The sequence below is a fragment of the Chelonoidis abingdonii genome, chromosome 1 (genome assembly GCF_003597395.2).
Source record: "Chelonoidis abingdonii isolate Lonesome George chromosome 1, CheloAbing_2.0, whole genome shotgun sequence".
NCBI classification, from domain to species: Eukaryota; Metazoa; Chordata; order Testudines; family Testudinidae; genus Chelonoidis; species Chelonoidis abingdonii.
The window spans coordinates 151,646,617-151,666,546 of record NC_133769.1 but is presented as its reverse complement, the minus strand read 5'-3'; the positions used below and the strand labels follow the sequence as shown (position 1 = coordinate 151,666,546).

The 19,930-nt window shown below is 47.1% G+C and overlaps 1 protein-coding gene across 1 annotated transcript in view; it reads left to right on the top strand.

The window, feature by feature from the left end:
- The window catches only part of CLCN1 (chloride voltage-gated channel 1), a 72,316-nt gene that overhangs the window by 46,662 nt on the left and 5,724 nt on the right, over nt 1-19,930 (top strand). The window contains exons 11-19 of the mRNA XM_075071158.1: nt 4,420-4,504; nt 4,996-5,145; nt 7,250-7,319; nt 8,809-8,919; nt 9,015-9,228; nt 9,637-9,770; nt 10,033-10,259; nt 10,582-10,687; nt 12,759-12,844. Coding sequence (XP_074927259.1) covers nt 4,420-4,504; nt 4,996-5,145; nt 7,250-7,319; nt 8,809-8,919; nt 9,015-9,228; nt 9,637-9,770; nt 10,033-10,259; nt 10,582-10,687; nt 12,759-12,844 — 1,183 coding nt within the window. The remainder of the gene's footprint in view (nt 1-4,419; nt 4,505-4,995; nt 5,146-7,249; nt 7,320-8,808; nt 8,920-9,014; nt 9,229-9,636; nt 9,771-10,032; nt 10,260-10,581; nt 10,688-12,758; nt 12,845-19,930) is intronic.

Sequence of the window (19,930 nt, the reverse complement as noted above, 5' to 3'; positions counted from 1 at the left end):
TAAGTTCACACCCTACCCCCTCCTGGAATCCCACCCCCTTGTCCAACCCCCCCTTCTCCCTGTCCTCTGACTGCCCTCCTGACCCCTATCCACATCCCCGCCCCTTGACAGCCCCCCCGGGACTTCCACTCCCAACCCTCCCTGTTCCCTATCCCCTGACTACCCCCCTAGAACCTCCGCCCCATCCAACCGCCCCTTGCTTCCTGACTGCCCCCCAGGATCCCCTGATCCCTTCCCCAACCTCCCCGCTCCTCGCCACTTTACCAGCAGCAGGAGCTCGCAGCCGTGACACCTGGCCAGAGCCAGCTGTGCTCCCCACGCTGCCCAGCAAGAGCGGTGGGCCAGAGCATGGCCCATGCAGCGGTGTGGCTGCGGGGGAGGGGAGATAGTGGGAGAGGGACCAGGACTAGGCTCCCTGGCTGGGAGCTCAAGGGCTGGGCAGGATGGTCCCACGGGCTGGATGTAGCCCACAAGGCATAGTTTGCCCACATCTGGTCTAATTCATGTGAAGATATTTTTATCTGCAGGGAAGAAATTCTCTTCTGGGCTGAATTTCTGTCTTTACAAGCCATAAACAGGTTCTTCGTCCAGGAGAGACCGTCTAACATCTCCCTGCAATTTTTATTAGGAGGAGAAAATATAACTGATTAGACAGAAAATGTTCTTAAAGTAGAAAATCAATAATTTCTTCATAAAAGCCACAGTTTATTTTTAGAATCTGTCAAGGAGAAAATGCCAGTTGAAATCTGACCCAGTATTTCAGTTTTGTAAAACAAAAATTTATAAAATTAAGGTTGACAGAAATGTTTCCACGTTAAAAAAAAATCCCAGTGAAAAAGTGTTTTTTTTAAAAAAACAAACAATTAAACACTGCTATCTATCTATCTATCCATCTATCTCAGAGCAGGCAGGTATCTGCGTATATAAAACATCATTAAATATCAGTAAAGTTGCTTATCAACATAACCTCAAAAAATGAGACATGGACACATATAGGATCCAAACAGTTTCCCACTACCATGCAGCCCTTCATCATTTACTGCAATTTATGCTGCTGATACAACCTAACCTTTGCAACATCCTTCTGTTCTCTAACTGAGAGAATCTCTGGGCTATATATAGTATTGATTTTAAATAGTTTTCTACATAGATGATAAAGATTTCAAACACACATGTAATTATACATGCAAAGTAAATACATAACCATAGATTCCAAAGTTTAGCCTCCCCTCTTGAAGGACATACAGAAAATCCTTTAATATTCTTCTCCTCTTTCTCTCCAGGAGCACTCTACTTCCCCTTGCACCTCTAGGGTGCAGGTAGAACCTGTTGGGCAGGAGTGAAAAAGGAAGCAAATCTTTCCTTCCCTTTAATTGTTCAGCTCTTTAGCATTGTTACAATCTGGTCAAGGGTGAAGAGACATTACTGGACCTGTAGCCTACCGTGATGTCTCACTAATGCGGGGCAGCCTGAGACGAGGAGCTCTGCGAAATTTATTGTGGAGACGCACTAGATAGAGGGGGTTGTGAAGAGAGACAACTAAAAGGGATTTGACACCAAAATCGAGTATGGCTGAGAAGGCAGCCTGGGAGAGTTCTGTGAGTGCCAGAGGCCAATATTACATGTGTGGCAGTGAATATTTCAGTGAGTTGCTATAGTGTTTTTTATAGCTTGCACTGTTCCTTCGGACAGAATTACAATGGATCACCTCTTTTGTAAAGTCTTTCCTATGTTCTGGACCCCGCGGACCCACCAAGGGAGCGGGGCCATGGGCTTCCTGCGCTCCGGCCAGGGGAGCGAGGCCATGGGTTTCCTGTGCTCTGGCCGAGGGAGCAGGGTGCAGGCTTGCCGTGCTCCTGCCCGTGGCCACGCTCCCCCAGCCGGCGCACGGCCAGCCCAATGGACCCGCTCCCCGGGCTGGTAATTTCGTGGCATTTTCTAGTTCATTTTTCATAGCACTCTTGAAAAAAAAAAAGTACTTCACCGGAGCTTTTTCAAAAGCCTCAGTGAAGGGGCCTTGAAGAGGAAACCGCACCCTCTGCTGGTTCCTAGGAAAAACTCTCTCCATCATGCTATAAGACTTTCTAGAGGTCCATGGACTCTAATTGTACTTCATACAGTTCCAAAGTGCATAATTTACTGGGTTTACACTCTGGGTTTCACTTAGACACCTATGTAGTGGAGTCTGAGTTTGAACTGTAACATCTGTCCATGTGTCTGTATACACAGCTATAGAACCATTTTAATAGAGTTATGGGTAAACTGCTGCTGGCAGTATTAGCCTCTCTATCCAGGCACAGAGAGCTTTTGAAATCATTACTCTCTGGAACGAAGTTTCATAGGCTCATTCTCGTCCCTGAATTTAATTCATTTATGGAAAATTCTTCTGCCTTTTTGAGTTCCCCCTTCCTAGTAGAAAATAAAAAGGGTTATTACATTTTTTCAGGTACTTGCTATACTTGAATTCTTTAAAAACAGCCTATTCTGCTAATGTAAACTCTTGAGGGACTTAATCTCAGTCGGGACAGAAGTTTTTGAAACACTTGAGCAAATTGGGTGTAGAAATAAAGTGCTAAAAGTGCTATTCTGCCTTACATCAACCCAAATATTGCATCCCTGAGAACAAACAGTGAAACTGATTCTGTTGATGTTCTTGGTCCCAGCTGAAAGGCATATTAAAAGGGAAGATAACAAAGAGCTTTAAAATAATCAGAGGGGTAGCCGTGTTAGTCTGGATCTGTAAAAAGCGACAAAGTGTCCTTTGACACCTTATAAACTAACAGAAGTATTTAATCCTGAGCTGAGGGTGTCAGATTTGTAAATGAACTGAAGTTCAGCACTTTCCTCTTTGGAGTCTGGTCCTGAAGTTTTTTTGCTGCAGGATGGCTACCTTTAAATCTGCTATTGTGTGTCCAGGGAGGCTGAAGTGTTCTCCTACAGGTTTTTGTATATTGCCATTCCTAATATCTGACTTGTGTCCATTTATCCTTTCATAAGACACTTTGTCGCTTTTTACATATTCCCCACGTAAAAGGATAAATGGACACAAATCAGATATTAGGAATGGGAAATTGACCCCATCAGCTCAGGATTAAACAAAGACTGTGACTGGCTAGCCAACTACAAAATCAATTTCTCCTCCCTTGGTGTTTACACCTCAGCTGCTAGAAGAGGGCCTCATCCTCCCTGATCGAACCAACTTGTCATCTCTAGACTGATTCTTGCCTCCATATTTATACCTGCCTCTAGAAATTTCCACCACATGCATCTGACGAAGTGGGTATTCACCCACAAAAGCTCATGCTCCAATATGTCTGCTAGTCTATAAGGTGCCATGGGACACTTTGTCGCTTTACAGTAATGACATTTGTGCAGGACATTTTGAAATATCTTTCAGTTCTAATAAATCCTAAATTATTATTACCAACACAGAGAAAGAAACATGTCTGTTTGCAATATGTGGGTTTTAACTGAGCATTGTTCATTTAAAGAAAAAATAAAATATTGTATTGCCTCCTAAATTTTTTAAGGGCCTTATCCTGTGAGTTGCTGAATGGTCTCAACAGCTAGCAATTTGCAGGTCTGAGCAGTGAGAAGCTCCTAGTTAAAGGAAAATGGTGACATTTCCCTTTAAGTGTCAAAAGAACTGGCTGCATAGAACATTAGGGTTGGAAGGTACCTCAGGAGGTCACTTAGTCCAACCCCTTGCTCAAAGCAGGGCTAATCCTGAGACTTTGAAATGGCCCCCTCAAGGATTGAACTCAAAACCCTAGAGCTAGTAAAGCTAATGCTCAAGCTACTGAGCTATCCCTCTCCCCAAGCTAGTACTAACCTGTGTTTAATACTAAAAGCTGCATGGGAGGAATTCAGACAAGTGTGATGAATAACAATATCTTGCACTGAAATCATATTTTTGCCCCAAAGGATTCCATTGCCTCAACTTTACATCTCAGCTAAACAACATACTTCCTTTTAGTACCATGTTAGGGCATTGGGATTAGTACCGATTCATCAGGGAGAGCATCCTCCCCACTACTGAGCCACCCTCCCCAGTTCCTGCAGCACAGCACCCCCTGGCACCTTGGGGCCAATGCTGGCTCAGAGAGGAGAGCATCCCCTAGTGAATTATCCTCTGTAGTCTGTCTAGCACCTTAATTGTTGACTCTTCTGCAAGCATTATGAACATAAGAACAGCCATACTGGGGCAGAACAATGGTCCATCTAGCTCAGTATCCTGTCTTCTGACAATGACCTGTGCCAGATGCTTCAGAGGGATGAACAGAACAGTGCAAATTATTGACTGATTTCCCAGGCCCACTGCTGCTTGTATGATCTGACACAGTCACAGCCAAGGAAACAGGACTGCAGGAAAATAACAAACTGTAATATTGTGTTCAACTTCTTTCTTTCTTGTTTCAGTCGCCTTGTATACCCAGGAGTTATAACCTTCCTTATAGCAACGGTGACCTTCCCGCCGGGGTTCGGGCAGTTCATGGCTGGAGAGGTAAGAGTAGTTATAAAGGAGTAAATGTGTGATTCTGAAAGAAACACATGTAACCGTCTCCCTAATCCTGAGATCAACAAACACACACCATGGTGAGTGAGAAGGACTCTGAGGTGTCCCCTTCCGAAATCTCTCCCTGCCTCCTGCTCGGGAAGAGTTTGACCTCTCCTGGGCTGGAAGGAGAGATTTCTCTGACAGTAATAATCTCCATGCTCCCCTTCAGGCAGATCTGGGGAAGGTCCCTCCACTGCCACCTAGGGGGTTTAGGTGGGGAAATTTAACCCCTTGAACATTATAGGAGATTAACTAGATTCTCCTCCAGCCAAAGCCCTCTCTCTTTTCTGAGCAGGTTAACTCTTCATATTCTAGAAGGAAATATCCAAAGAGAATCAAATGTGGGGATCCTCTCTGGTGGGGAACCTGGGTATAACACTGACCCCATTTAATCTTTTGAGAATCACTGACAGTTTTTGTCCCTTCTTTCTTTGTAGTTGATGCCAAGGGAAGCCATCAGCTCCCTGTTTGATAATTACACCTGGGCAAAGCACATGGGGGACCCACAAATGCTAGGGAAATCTGCCATCTGGATCCACCCCAAAGTCAGTGTCTTCGTCATCATCCTGCTCTTCTTCGTCATGAAGGTAGGAAGCCCACCCATCCTGGACTGTCTCCCCTCTTGTGGGGGTCAGAGCTCTTGACACCACCCTGCTGTTTGTAAAGTGCTTTAGATCTGCTGATGACAAAGTTCTACCCAGAGAAGAGATTGAGACTGAAAGAGAAAAAGACTCCAAAATAGGACCTAGCAAGAATGAGATTTCCTTACAGAAAAATAGTGATGAGGACAAACTGTGTGTTATCCTGGAGGAAGGAAGAGAGACAGCATCCCCCAGATCAGGACTGGACAATAATGGCCAGTGGGCGCAGGGATCCCAATACATTATCCTGGGCAGACTGTATGTACTTCCAATGGATGCTAACAGGTTCGGCTTCTTTGGTAATGCTGGGATGGCTTGTCATGCAGATAAAGGGTTTTTTATTTGAACTGAGAGATGGTGGACCATGGGGAGTAGCGGTGCAGTGTACATCTGATCTGTAATGCAAGAAACAGTATCCTTCCAGAGTCATGTGAATGTTCCCATATAGTGTGATAGGTCATTCCTGCCTTTAGATTCTTTGCTGCTGTGACAAACTGCTAGATTAGCTGTTTCAGGCTGCTTATTTTGCTGTTGGTTTGTGTTAAAGAGGAGCAGGCTACGCAAAGAAGCCCTACCTCTGTGGCTCTGGCCAAAGGTTGGGCCTGATCATGGGTGGCGCGTGAACCGCCGGGTGGGGAAGGCTAGCCCCAGCCTCCCCCTTCCGCCCGAGGCACTGCCCCTTCCGCCCCACCTCCACCACAGCCACCCATCCCAGGCCCAAAGGAGTGCTGGGAGGGCAGGCGGCACAGCTCCAACCTCCCCAGTGGAGCACTGGAGGCTGAAGGACTGGAGCTGCATACAGAAAGCAGTGGTAAGCAGGGGGTGGGGTCACACCTGGCTGTTTGGGGAGGCAAAGCCTCTCCCAGTCTATGCGACCCGCCGCCCATGGGCCTGATTCTCCACTGCATTGCATCTTGGCCCCTATACTCAGCTCCATATGGGCTGAGTTTGGCACTACTCAGTGGAAAGGGAGCAGAGCTGGTTGCACTCCTCTGTTGCAGCTCCCCAGATTCTGGGACCAGCCAAGACTCTGTGTTATAGTAGCCACAGGGCTGCTGCCCCAAGGGCCCATTGCAGCAGCCAAGAATAGCCAGAGTGTGGAGGTGCTCAGGTCATGGCTGCTATCCCCTAGCATGTCGCTACACTAGAAGCTGTAGAGCTGTTCTGCAGGCTCCATACCACTTGGAGGTTCTCCATCTGCTGGGGGTTTGGCTGGATCTACTGGCTTCATGGCCCTTTTTACATCAACTACCCTGCACAAAGCTGCCCTTGAAAGGCACTCAGCAACTACATGATGCAGAGTGTGTCACACCCACTCTCTGAAGCACTTACTGACTTTCAGTTCTCCTAGAGGAAATTCAAGGTGTTCCTCTCTGGATACCATTGAGATTGCCTCTCTCCCTAGGAACAGTACCACTTCAGCAGCTGAGATCTGCTGGGCCGCACCTGCTGAGATTCCCTTGATGTGAGCTCTCTGGGGACGGGTGGCAGTCTTCTCTGTGGAGCCCTCAGTGGTAGAATCCACTCACCCTTTTAATCTGACGAAGGCCAAGGGTGTTGGTCGTCAGGGCATGGGACAAGGCTGGTCTGTTTCCTGAGGAAGGTGACTGTGAAATTAGCCAGGGAGAGGTTTTAGGGGTTCCCAGTTCCAGCGTGATAGTTTGTTGCGACTCTGCCAGAAGTTGTGGCCTGCACTATTTTATAAATAAGTAAAACTTTCTGCGGCAAGGGAGGACCCCATCTCTGTGGATCAAAGGGAAGGTAATTCTCCATGTTCATCCCATCCCTTACGGATTAGCTTCCCCACCAGCACAACAGTCCCTGGAAAGCTCTGTGCAGTAGACAGTCTCTGGAAGTGTTGATGGTTTGCATGAATTTCTCCCACTCTCCTCTGCTCCCCACATTCCCAGCTGCCCTTGGTTTTCTTGCTGAGTCTGTCAGATTCCCCCAAAGGCATTTCCTCATAAGAAGGCAGGCTGGAGGCTGTGGTGCAGCTGCAGGAGATGCTGTTACAGCACACTAACTATCACCCCATATCCCTCTGTCCTAGTTCTGCATGTCTGTCGTCGCCATTACCATGCCGATACCTTGTGGAGGTTTCATGCCTGTTTTTGTACTGGGTGAGTTTTAACCTCCTTCTTGGGCTTCTCAGAAAGAGAGGGAGAGAAATTATCATTGACAGGGAAACAGAGGGAGCAAGCTCACAATGGTGTTTCTAAGAGGGAAATCAGATCATGGCTCCCACAAGCTGTCTATGAGGAACTTCATTAACAGTCCAGTTGCCCAGCCTCTGACCTTCTGCTCCTCTCTCTTTCTTCCCAAACTCACAAATGCTGATCTGGAAATTCCTGCAGTTTCTCCACATAATGGACTGTGCACTGCAAACAACATACATAGTTACTAGATAAACCAGACCCAGGGTCAGGACTTGAACCCTGACACTTCAGTTCCAAAAGCTCAGGTCCCTGCTTCTTGAGCTGAAGAAAAGCTCTCCTAACTGGTACTAATAGTAGGCCCCCCGTTGTCTCTGTGGCCCCAGCTATAAGACAGCAACATCAAGCCTTCACTCAGAACCAGTACGTTATAGCCTCAGCCATGGTTTGTTCAGTGACTCGTGACAAGTGGTTGATGACTGATTAATGATTGTTAATCCTAAAACAGAAAATAAATGTTAAAATGTCATTAGTATTGAGAGTACATATTAGTCCAGTAGAACCTCAGAGTTACGAACACCAGAGTTACAAACTGATCACTCAGCCATACACCTCATTTAGAACTGGAAGTACACAATAAGGCAGCCGCAGAAACAAAACAAAAAAAGCAGATACAATACCAGTACTGTGTTAACTGTAAATGACTAAAAACATGTTTAAAAAGGGAAAGCATCATTTTTTTCTTCTGCTTAGTAAAGTTTCAAAGCTGTATCCAATCAATTCAGCTGTAAAATTTTAGAACAACCATCATGTTTTATTCAGAGTTACGAACATTTCAGAGTTATGAATCACTTCCATTCCTGAGGTGTTCATAATGCTGAGGTTCTATTTTAATTTAGAGTAAAATGTTGTAATTATTCCCAAACCAAGCATTGAAATGCCAGGAAATTCAGTTATGATTGTATTAAAAGATATCCAAACATGTCTGGACATGCAGTTTGGACACCCTTAACTTTGCACTATATAGACACCATTTAAAATACGATCCAAAAATCAGTTCGGTCCAGTCTGGGACCACAGACTCATAGTAATCATAGTTGTATGGTCATTGCATGGTGTCACTACAGGGCAGAGTTAAGGTTATTGAGGTGGCTTAACTGTGCCTTTTCAGACTTGAACATATTTGGATTTATTTTAAGTGTAAACTTAGCTCTGGATTTCTATTTCTGTGTTTGGGGATAAATACACCTTCCCTGGAGTGGTTTTTGCCCTTTTATTGCTGATACAAAATCTCTCTCTTAACTCCATCATAACGTAGTTTTTGTTTTAACATATAAGCTCTAGTAAATTACCAATGGCTTTTATCAGCAAAAATCACACATATTCCCTTCTCTGAAGAGCACAGCCATTTTGGGTGGATGGGTCTTAACCAGTGACTTCATGTGATGCTTTCCAGGGGCCGCATTTGGCCGTCTCATTGGTGAAATCATGGCATCACTCTTCCCTGATGGGATCCTCTTTGATGGCATGGTTTACAAAATCTTACCTGGAGGATACGCCGTCATTGGTGAGTCTCCACGTTTTTCTTTTTCCTATCCCTGCCTGCACAAATCCACTGGTCCACATGACACCGTCTTTCCTCTCCCCCCACAACTGGGAAAGGTGCAGCAGCCCTGACAGGAGCAGTGAGCCACACCGTCTCCACAGCAGTGATCTGCTTTGAGCTGACGGGTCAGATCTCCCACATCCTGCCCATGATGGTTGCTGTCATCCTCGCCAACATGGTGGCTCAGAGTTTGCAGCCCAGTCTCTATGACAGCATCATCCAGATGAAGAAGCTGCCTTACCTGCCCGACCTGGGCTGGAATTACATAAGGTATGGTACCACCAGTGGGGATTGGGGAGAGGAGGGGAAACACAGCAGAAGAAATGGCAATGAGAAACAAAGGGGTATAGGCTTGGCCACAAAGAAATGGAGGAGGGATGTGGGGTGGCAGATACATAAATAGAGTGGGAGGAGGCTGTGAAACAGCAGGAGGGCAGTGGAGAAGGAGGGGCTCATCCATGATGGGAGGGAGCAGAACCTTGCCTGAGTGGAAACCCAGTTGGTTTGTGGAAGGTTTCACTTCCCCTGTAGTTACTCCCACTTGCGAGTATGTATCTGGCTGTATAAAGCACACATCTGAAAGGAGCTCTTGTTTTGTTTTCCTCTTTGGGAAGTTTTTCTTTTAGACATATTTCAATGATATGTTAACCCCTCTCTTTATTTTCTTTGTTCCTCTAGCAAATACAACATCTTTGTTGAGGATATTATGGTCTGTGATGTGAAATTCATCTCCTCTACTTGTACATACCAGGACCTGCAGACCCTGCTTCAGAGCACAACTGTCAAGACCTTGCCTCTAGTGGATTCACCAGGTAAGCAGTATGGGGAATCTGACCTTTTCTGAAGCTTGCCTTAGTTGAAAGAGTCTGTCTCCGGAGGTATGTAGTTTGGAAAATAGGGAACCAGCCTGGGAAACCAGAGACGTGACCCTAGCTCTGCTGCTGATTTGTTGTATGGCCTTGTCCAAAAAAACACCACTCTCTCCGTTCCTCAGGGCTAATGTGGCCAGTTTGGGTAGGAGCATTGGCTCACACACATCCTTCGACTGGCTCCCCATGTTATCTCCTCCTGCAGAGTCCATGATCCTGCTGGGCTCAGTGGAGCGGTCAGAGCTGCAGGCCCTTCTCCAGAGGCATATTGGCCAGGAGCGGCGCCTGCGCATCATCAAGGAGATGGAGCAGAAGCTGGCTGAGGCACCCTACGATGGTCACAGCAAAGGCCAGTGCACAGCCATGTCCAGCTGGAAGCGCGAATCTTTTGCTTTCGTGGATGAGGATGAGGATGAAGAGGAGAAGACTGAGGTAAGCAGGAGGTGGGGGTAGGGAAGAGACTGAGGTGAGGAGATGCGGAGGAGAGAGAGAGTCCTGGTCTACACTAGAAACTTATGTCTGTACTATGTCCCTGGGAGGGATTCTCCCATCGCTGGCATAGCTACTGCTCTCGGGGAGGTGGAGTACCTACACTGAGGGGAGAGTTTCTCCCGATAGCATATGCAGCATCTTCACTATGCGCTACAGCAGCACTGTATGCATACACGAGCCCTGAGAAACAGAGAGGCACTGGGAAAGAGAGGGAAAGGAGCTATTCAGAGTGATTCTTGTTTTATTTCCTTTCTTTCGGTAGCCACCTCAGCAACCTTCTCCTGCTCTGAGTCACCCTGAGGAACCCAATGGCCCAGTGGCTCCTCATAAACCAATGCCAGAAACACCAGGGCCCCAGGAAACCCCAGGTATGGTGACCTCCAGAGTGCCCCAGCTTTCCACATCCCAGTCAACACTGGGAAAGCCACACTGCCTATTGCTTGTGAGAGTGTGAGGGGCTGAAGCTACAGCTAGCTGGAAAATTTTCACAGGAAAAACTATTTCAACCAAACTTTTCTTTTTGCAAAATTGTCATTTTTGACAATTTACTACAGAAATTTTTTTAAAAACAATTTTTTTTGTTCCATTTTGAAATTGTTTCAAATGTTATTTTTTTATTTTTATATTATTTTTACTGTTTTTATACTGTGTTCTAACTTGAACATATGACTAGTACATATAATGCACTACTGTTATTGACGTCATAATTTGACATAATATAATAGAGGAACTATTTTATTTTTTAAAGTAGCAGCTGCTCTTAATGATTTTAACAATATTAGGCACAACTACTACTGACATATCAGGAAGTAAGGTACAAATTGCATACAAATGAAAAATAAAATAAAATTCAAAATGAAAGTTTGACATTTGAAATAAAGATTCACAGTTCCAAAACAAAAATCCCAAACTTTATGAAATGCAGATTTTCCAAAATGGACATTGTACAGACATTTGTTTCATGGGAAAAGCACACAAATTTTGAATATTTGTTTTGTTCCAATTCAGAATGAAAACAAATTTCAAAAGGTGGAAATTTCTTGCAAAATGAAAATGTTGTAGTTTCTCTCTGTGCCTCCTGAACTGCACAGAGCGAGCCTAATGGTGGACAGCCCCTGAGGGTGAGCAAGGAAGACAGGGCTCTTGGCTAGTGCTTGTAGCCGCTCAAAAGGGAAGAGGGGAGGTGGGACCATAGTCTTACTCTCCAGCCCACCCTGGCCAGTAAAGCTGGCTGGCCAGGGATGAGAGCACTTCCTCACTGCATCCCTTTGGGGGTGAAGCATTGGGTGCACTCTCCTTTCTACAGCACCACCAGTGTGGACCCATGCCTTTAAGGCACAATAGGGTCCCTTATATGCTCAGTGCGGTTGCAGAGCAGCATACCAGCTAATCCCCCTACTTACCAGATGGCAAAAGTCTATTTGTTTGGGGAATAGTCACCCCAAGAGAAATGGGGATGGCGCATTGCTTGAGCCATTTTAAACAAGGCTAGACAAAGCCCTGCAGAATAGGCTGCAGGGAGCCATCCAGAGATGGCAGGAGGAAGAGGGGACGGAGCAGATGTGCCCTAACAGGGCTTTCTCCCCTCTCATTTTTATTCCTGGGTCTTCCCCCATCAGCTTAAACTCTGCATAGCAATATCATCTCTCCTTTTTTCTCCTTCCCATCAGGATGAATAATCCATGGTCCTTTCCATTCCCAGCCTCAGGCCGATGGCGTCATCCTTGACCCTCTCTCCTGCACCCCTCACATTCAGACTGTTGACAAATTCAGCTGCTGCTTTGTCTATTACAGCATCTCTAGATCCCATCCTGCCTTTTCTGTCCCTTCTGCCCAAACCACATTCCTGCCCCTGCCGCATCCATTTTGGTCCCCTGTAATTTAACCAAAATGCTGCCAGACTCATGTCCCTCACCCTCTGGCATCATCAGGGCTTTGGAGCGGAGCCCGGAGCTGGAGCATGGACGAGCTCTGGAGCAGTGAAGCTGCAGGTTTTTGCCTGGAGCTGGAGCAGAGCCGGAGCACAGCTCCAAAGCCCTGGACATCATCACCCCTCTTTACAAGTCCTCTCTGGGTTTCCACAACCCTTTCTGTGTGAACAGCATGGCACTGGGACCTTGCATGTGAGTGGGCCTCTGCTTCTGTCTCCTTCTTGGGAACATTGCTCTCTGGATAGCCACTCTCCAAGGCTCTCTGTGTGCAGGTTTAGTTCCCCTCCGTAGGTAGGGGATATTGCATGGATTAGTGTGACTGATTCCTTCCTGTCCCAGATCTTGCCCTGTCACCCATGGAATGGTGTGTTCTGACTGGCTGGGCCCTTTCCTACTAACTCTGAATTCTCCTCAGCCTGCCTTGGGCAAGGGGATAGGCCTGCTGCCTTGTGTTTAATCTCTCACTTGTCCTCATTTTTTCTCCTCTTTGTTCATTCTCTTCCTGCAGCCAGGAGTTTCTGGAGCTTGAGGCATCTGATCCAGCAGCTTTTGTGCCATTACAACCAGCCACCAAAGAAGGAGAGCGTTGCCCAGGTTAGGGGCCAAGAGAGCTCAGCTGTGCAGTAATGAGAGACATAGGCGCCAATTCCATGGGTGTTCTGTGGCTGGAGCACCCATGGGGAAAAATTAGTGGGTGCTCTGCAGTCACCGGCAGCCGAGCTCCCCGCCTCTCCCCACCTCAGCTCCTCCTCCGCCTCCTCCCCAGAGCATGCTGCATCCCCGCTCCTCCATCTACCTCCCAGCACTTGCTGCCGGCACACAGCTGTACCAAGCTCCGAGAGGGAGGTGGGAGGAGCAGGAATGTGGTGCATTCAGGGGAGGAGGGGGGAAGAGGCGGGGCTGGGGTCAGGATTTAGGGAAGGAGTCGGAATAGGAGCAGAGAGGGGGTGGAGTTGGGGTGGGGACTTTGGGGAAGGAGGTGGAATGGGATGGGGCAGAGGTGGAGTCAGGGCATGGCCGGGGGCAGAGAGGGGTTCGAGCACCCACCGGCGCCAGTAGAAGTTGGTGCCTATGATGAGGGAGGAAAGGTGAAGGAATGAAGGCTCCCTCTGAGAGATCTTGGCCATAGGGTGGGAGCAGTGGTGTCAGACAAGGAGATGCATGAATGATGCTGAATGTCACACTCACTGGGACAGTGCTCGGGAACTACTCCATATGAAGCCAGTCAGGACTCTGGAGTAGCCTGCCTCCTCTCTCTGAGCATACTGTCGCCAGGGTGAGAAGCCTACACAGCTTCAACCTTCCTGGATTTGACCTCAGAGCATTCAGCATCCCCTTCCACACCGTGCGCTTCCCGTAGTGAGTCCATTTGTGCAGGGCTCCTTGGGAAGCCGGAGGGCTCTGCACCCCAACTCCACAGTCAGAAGTAATTCTCAACCAGCATAATATGGAAGGTTTATTAGTCAACAGGAACACAGCGTAGAACGGAACTTGTTAGCACGGAAATCAGTGACTTTCAGCCAAGTCCATCTTGGGGGAATCCCAGGCCAGATGCATTGGACTCCCCCCTCCAGTCCCCACAAGCAGATTGCGCAGCTACCAGCAACCCAACCTCGACACCCCTGTTGTTCCTCTTCCTGGTCTTTGTCTCACTTCCCAGGCAATGTGTCACCTGGTTGCTTTCCCCTCCTGGGTCTCAGGTTACCAAGGGCACTGGCCATAGCCTATGTGCAGGCAGCTGGAGTCTCACCTGCCACTGAGGGTCTCAGCCAAAGTCACACACCCTTATTCCCACCACCAAGGCATTGGTGCAGCACAGAGGGAAACTGAGGCGCACACAGTATTAATGCAAAACAGTAAGACTCACACAGGCTCAACAGTAAGACTCACGTATGCTAACTTACAACACAACAAGGGAAAATCCCCACCTCGTCACATCTCTCCCCTCTTTGAGACCGAACTGAGTGGGGTCGCTTTAGCCAGTGACCTGGGGAAGCTCAGGCCTCCCTCTACTGGACAAAGCATCGGCTATAACATTTGCACTCTTTTTAACATGGACCATCTGCATGTCATAATCCTGGAGAAATAGACTCCATCTCAGGAGCTTGGCATTGGCCCCTTTCATCTGGTGCAGCCATGGCAGGGGCAAGTGGTCAGTGTACACAATGAAGTGATGCCCAAATAGATCCGGCTGCAGCCCGTTGAGTCCACACCATGGCGAGGCATTCCTTTTCTATGGCCACATAGCTCTGCTCTCGGGGCATTAGCTTCCTGCTCAGGTACACGATGGGGTGTTTGCATTAGTGTGCATTGGCATCACACCTAGCCCTTTGTCTGAGGTATCTGTGAACACCATATAGAGCTTATCAAAGGCTGGGTTTAGCAGCACCAGGCCCTTGACCAGATCCTCCTCCAGCGTGCAGAGAGCCCTCTGGCACTGCTCAGTCCAGACCACCTTGTCTCACTATTCTTGCATAACTCCATTACGGGAGCTGACCCAGAGCTAAAGCGGGGCACAAACCTCTGGTAGGACTCTGCCATCCCTATAAAGGCCTGGGCTTGTTTTGGGGGTGCAGGGCAATCTCTGATCGCCTCCACCTTGGTTGGCTCTGGCTTTAGGGAGCCGTTCCCCACCTTGTGGCCCAGGTATGACACCTCTGCCATCCCCACCTTGCACTTCCAGCTTTTACAGTCAGCCCTGCATCCTGGAGGCGTTCCAGGCCCCTCTTCACCTGGGACACATGGTCCTCCCCAGTCTGGCTAACAACACAAATATCAATGTATGCTAGGGTAAAATTCCCCATCCCCCTCAGTAACTGATCCGTCTGGCACGGGCAGGTGACCAGTGCCTCCTTGAGGCCAAAAGGTAGGACCAGGGATTTGTAAAGCCTCAAAGGGATGACAAAAACAGGTTTCAACCTGTCATCTGGCTCCAAAGGCACCTGCCAGTAGCTTTTGGTGAGATCCATGGTAGCGGGGTACTGAATCCCCCCCCTCCCCAGGTGTCTAGGATCTCATCAGGCATAGTTATGGGGCAGGCACCAGACATGGTGATGGAATTGAGCTTCCGATAGGCCACACAGAATGGGATCAACCCATTTTTCCTGGGGACCAGCACCATGGGAGAGGCCCCAGGGCTGGTGGATGGCTGGATTACCCCTAAAGCCATCATGTCTCTGACATCACTCTCCAGGGCCTGGACTGTGTTCCCAGTGACTCTAAATCGGGAATACCTGATGGGAGGACTGGCTCCAATCTCCACCCAATGGACAGTGCGGTTAGTGAGACCAGGCCGGTTGGAAAACTGCTGCGAGTAGGAACGCAGCACCTCTCTGATCTCTGCCTGCTGGGCAGGGGTTACCTGGTCAGAGAAGGGAATTGATTCTAGCAAGAGACTGGCTCCTGTCTCAGAGAACAGATCCACCAGGGGATCTTCCTCCTTCTCCCACAGACCACACATGGCCAGTACCAGCCTCTCCCTGTCACAGTATGGCTCCATAAGAACATAAGAACGGCCATACTGGGTCAGACCAAAGGTCCATCTAGCCCAGTATCCTGTTTTCCAACAGTGGCCAATGCTAGATGCCCCAGAGGGAATGAAAAGAACAGGTAACCATCAAGTGATCCATGTCCTGTCACCCAATCCCAGCTTCTGGCAAACAGAGGCTAGGGACACCATTCCTGCCCATCCTGGCTAATAGCCATTGATGGACTTATCTTTCATGAATTCATCTAGCTCCCTTTTGAACCCCATTATAGTATTGGCCTTCATAACACCCCCTAGCAAGGAGTTCCAGAGGTTGACAGTGCATTGCATGAAAAAAATACTTTCTTGTGTTTGTTTTAAATCTGCTACCTATTAATTTTATTTGGGGTGGCCCCTTGTTCTTGTATTATGAGAAGGAGTAAATAACACTTCTTTATTTACTTTCTCTACACCACTCATGATTTTATAGACCTCTATCATATCCCCCCTTAGTCGCCTCTTTTCCAAGCAAAAAAGTCCCAGTCTTATTACTCTCCCCTCATATGGAAGCCGTTCTATACTCCTAATATTTTTTGTTGCCCTTTTCTGAACCTTTTCCAATTCCAATATATCTTTTTTTGAGATGGGGCAACCACATCTGCACGCAGTATTCAAAGTGTGGGCATACGGTGGATTTATACGGAGGCAATATGATATTTTCTATCTTATTATCTATCCCTTTCTTGATGATTCCCAACATTCTGTTCACTTTTTTGACTGCCACTCCACATCGAGTGGATGATTTCAGAGAACTGTCCACAATGACTCCAAAATCTCTTTCTTGAGTGGTAACAGCTTTTTTAGACCCCATCATTGGAAAACATAATCCTAACTATACATATACAATGTGCATTACTTTGCATTTATCAACATTAATTTTCATCTCCCATTTTGTTGCCCAGTCACCTAGTTTTGTGAGATCCCTTTGCAGCTCTTCACAGTCTGCCTGGGACTTAACTATCTTGATAGTTTTGTATCATCTGCAAATTTTGCCACCTCTCTGTTTACCCCTTTTTCCAGTTAGTTTATGAATATCTTAAAAAGGACTGGGCCCAATACAGATCCCTGGGAGACACCACTGTTTACCTCTTTCCATTCTGAAAACTGACCATTTACTCCTACCCTTTGTTTCCTATCTTTTAATTAGTTACCAATCCATGAGAGAACCTTCCCTCTTAGACCATGACAGCTTACTTTGCTTAAGAGCCTTTGGAGAGGGACCTTGTCTAAAGCTTTCTGAAATTCTAAATAACTATATCTATCGGATCTCCTTTGTCCACATGCTTGTTGACTCCCTCAAAGAATTCTAGTAGATTGCTGCAGCATGATTTCCCTTTACAAAAACCATGTTGATTATTTCCCAACAAATTATGTTCATCTATGTGTCTGACAATTTTGTTCTTTACGACAGTTTCAACCAATTTGCCTGGTACTGAAGTGAGGCTTATTGGGTCTGTGGTTGCCAGGGTCACCTGTGGAGCCCTTTTTAAAAATTGGTGTCACATTAGCTATCCTCCAGTCATTTGGTACAGAAGCTGATTTAAAAGATAGGTTACAGATGACAGTTAGTAATCCTGCAATTTCACATCTGAGTTCCTTCAGAACTCTTGGGTGAATACCATCAGGTCCTGGAGACTTATTACTGTTCAGTTTATCAATTTGCTCTAAAACCTCCTCTAATGACACCTCAATTTGGGACAGTTCTTCAGATCTGTCACCCAAAAAGAATGGCTCAGATATGAATCTTCCTCACATCCTCAACAGTGAAGACTGATGCAAAGAATTCATTTAGTTTCTCCACAATGGCCTTATCGTCTTTAAGTGCTCCTTTAGCATCTCGATCGTCCAGTGGCCTCACTGGTTGTTTAGCAGGCTTTCTGCTTCTGATGTATTTAAAAATTTTTTTGCTATTATTTTTGGAGTCTTTGGCTAGCTGTTCTTTAAATTCTTTTTTGGTCTTTGTAATTACATTTTTACACTTCATTTGCCAGAGTTTATGCTCTTTTCAATTTTCCTCATTAGGATTTATCTTCCACTTTTTAAAGGATGCCTTTTTGCCTCTCACTGCTTCTTTTACTTTGTTGTTTAACCACAGTGGCTCTTTTTTGGTTCTCTTACTATTTTTTTTTAATTGGGGTATACATTTAAGTTAAGCCTCTATTATGGTGTCTTTAAAAAGTTTCCACACAGCTTGCAGGGATTTTACTTTTGGTGCTGTACCTTTTAGTTTCTGTTTCACTAACCTCCTCATTTTTGTGTAGTTCCCTTTTCTGAAATTAAATGCTACAGTGCTGGGCCACTGTGGAGTTTTTCCCGCCACAAGGATGTTAAATTTAATTATATTATGGTCACTATTACCAAGCAGTCCAGCTTATACACCTCTTGGAGCAGATCCTATGCTCCACTTAGGACTAAATCAAGAATTGCCTCCCCATTTGTGGGTTCCAGGACCAGCTGCTCCAAGAAGCAGTCATTTAAGGTGCCAAGGAACTTTATCTCAGCATCCCTTCCTGAGGTGACATGTACCCAGTCAATATGGGGATAGCTGAAATCCCCCATTATTATTTTGAATTTTTTATCTTAATAGATTCTAATCCTCTCTAATCTCTCTGAGCATTTCAGAGTCATTAACGCTATCCTGGTCAGGTGGTCTGTAATGTAGCCCTACTGCTATATTCTTATTTTTCAAGCATGCAATTACTATTCCTAGAGACTCTGTAGTACAATTTGGTTCATTTAAGATTTTTATTTAGTTTGATTCTATGCTTTCTTTCACATACAGTGCCACTCCTCCACCAGCATGACCTGTTCTGTCCTTCCGATATATTTTGTACCCTGGTATTACTGTGTCCCATTGATTATCCTCATTCTACCAGGTTTCGGTGATGCCTGTTATATCAATATCCTCGTTTAATACTAGGCACTCATGTTGACATGGTACACTTGGTGGCTGTGAGCCCAGTTGGGCAGTTCCACCACATCGTTCATCTCATTCAGCTGGGTGATGACCTTAAAGGGCCCATCCCAGGCAGCATGCAGCTTATTCTTCCTCACTGGGATGAGACCCCTCACCTGGTCTCCAGTGCCATAGGAGCAGGTGTGGAGTCATACCAGATCTTTTGCCTCCCTTGGGCCCTGGCTAGGTTCTCCTGGGCCAGACCCATGAGCTCAGCAAGCTTTCCCTGGAAAATCAGTTTCCCCGTGGGCTCAGCTTCACCCCTGCTGTCCCAGAAAGGGCAGGCAGCGAGCCTGCTGCTTTGTTCACAGTATCAGAGCCAGCATGAGCCATCTCTCCCCTGTCCCCCCCCACACAAAGGGGCAGGGAGCATCTCTCTGTCCCACTCAGCTCCAGAGGTCTGGTTACTGACAGGCAGGGCACTTGAGCTTAGCAACTCCTCCTCTCTGCCATTTGCATTTACACTGACCGCTTCAGTCTCAGCCAATTGGTTCCCTGGATTCAAATTAAATCCTCGACCGTTACAGGAGCAGGGCCTGGATCCCCTGGACAGGTCCCTCTACCTCTCAGCTCAGGAATCCGAGTTCCTGCTGCCACTGTCTCTCCTGCTGTTCTGCCTCATGCCTTCCCTGTCTCTCACAGTCCTCTGACTCCTTCAATATCAGCTCCAATTCCATCCCTCTCAGATCCACCAGCATGGAATCCGGTGGAGACCCCTTGCTGGTTGGGGACGCAGGTCTCAGGGGCGCCCAGCTGCTCTCAACCTTGCTTGTGGCCACAGCTGGATCAGGAACCAGTGTGGGCCCTGGCGCTGCCTAACTGCTCCCAGCCTCTCTTGTGGCCCCAGTTGGGTCAAGAACCGGTTCCTCAGAGTGATCATCATTTTCCAACTGAGCAATTAACTGGGCCTTGGTGAACTTTCCAATGCACAGCCCTCTCCTTCTCTGCACAGCTCTACAATGCTCTTCTTAAGGAGATGGCTATAGGGCATCTCTTCGCTGTTCCCAAGTTGTCAGGGACTCACAGACCGGTGCTCTCTCAGCTCCTCACAGTCCCTGGGAGGAACATCTTCAGTGTGACAGCCCTTCTTAGGGGTCACAGTCTCTCTCGGGTGTTAAGCTGTAGGCTCCTCTGCCTCCTGCAACCACTCCTCACTGAGCCTTTTGCATGCCTATCTCCCACAAATCCCACCTTAATT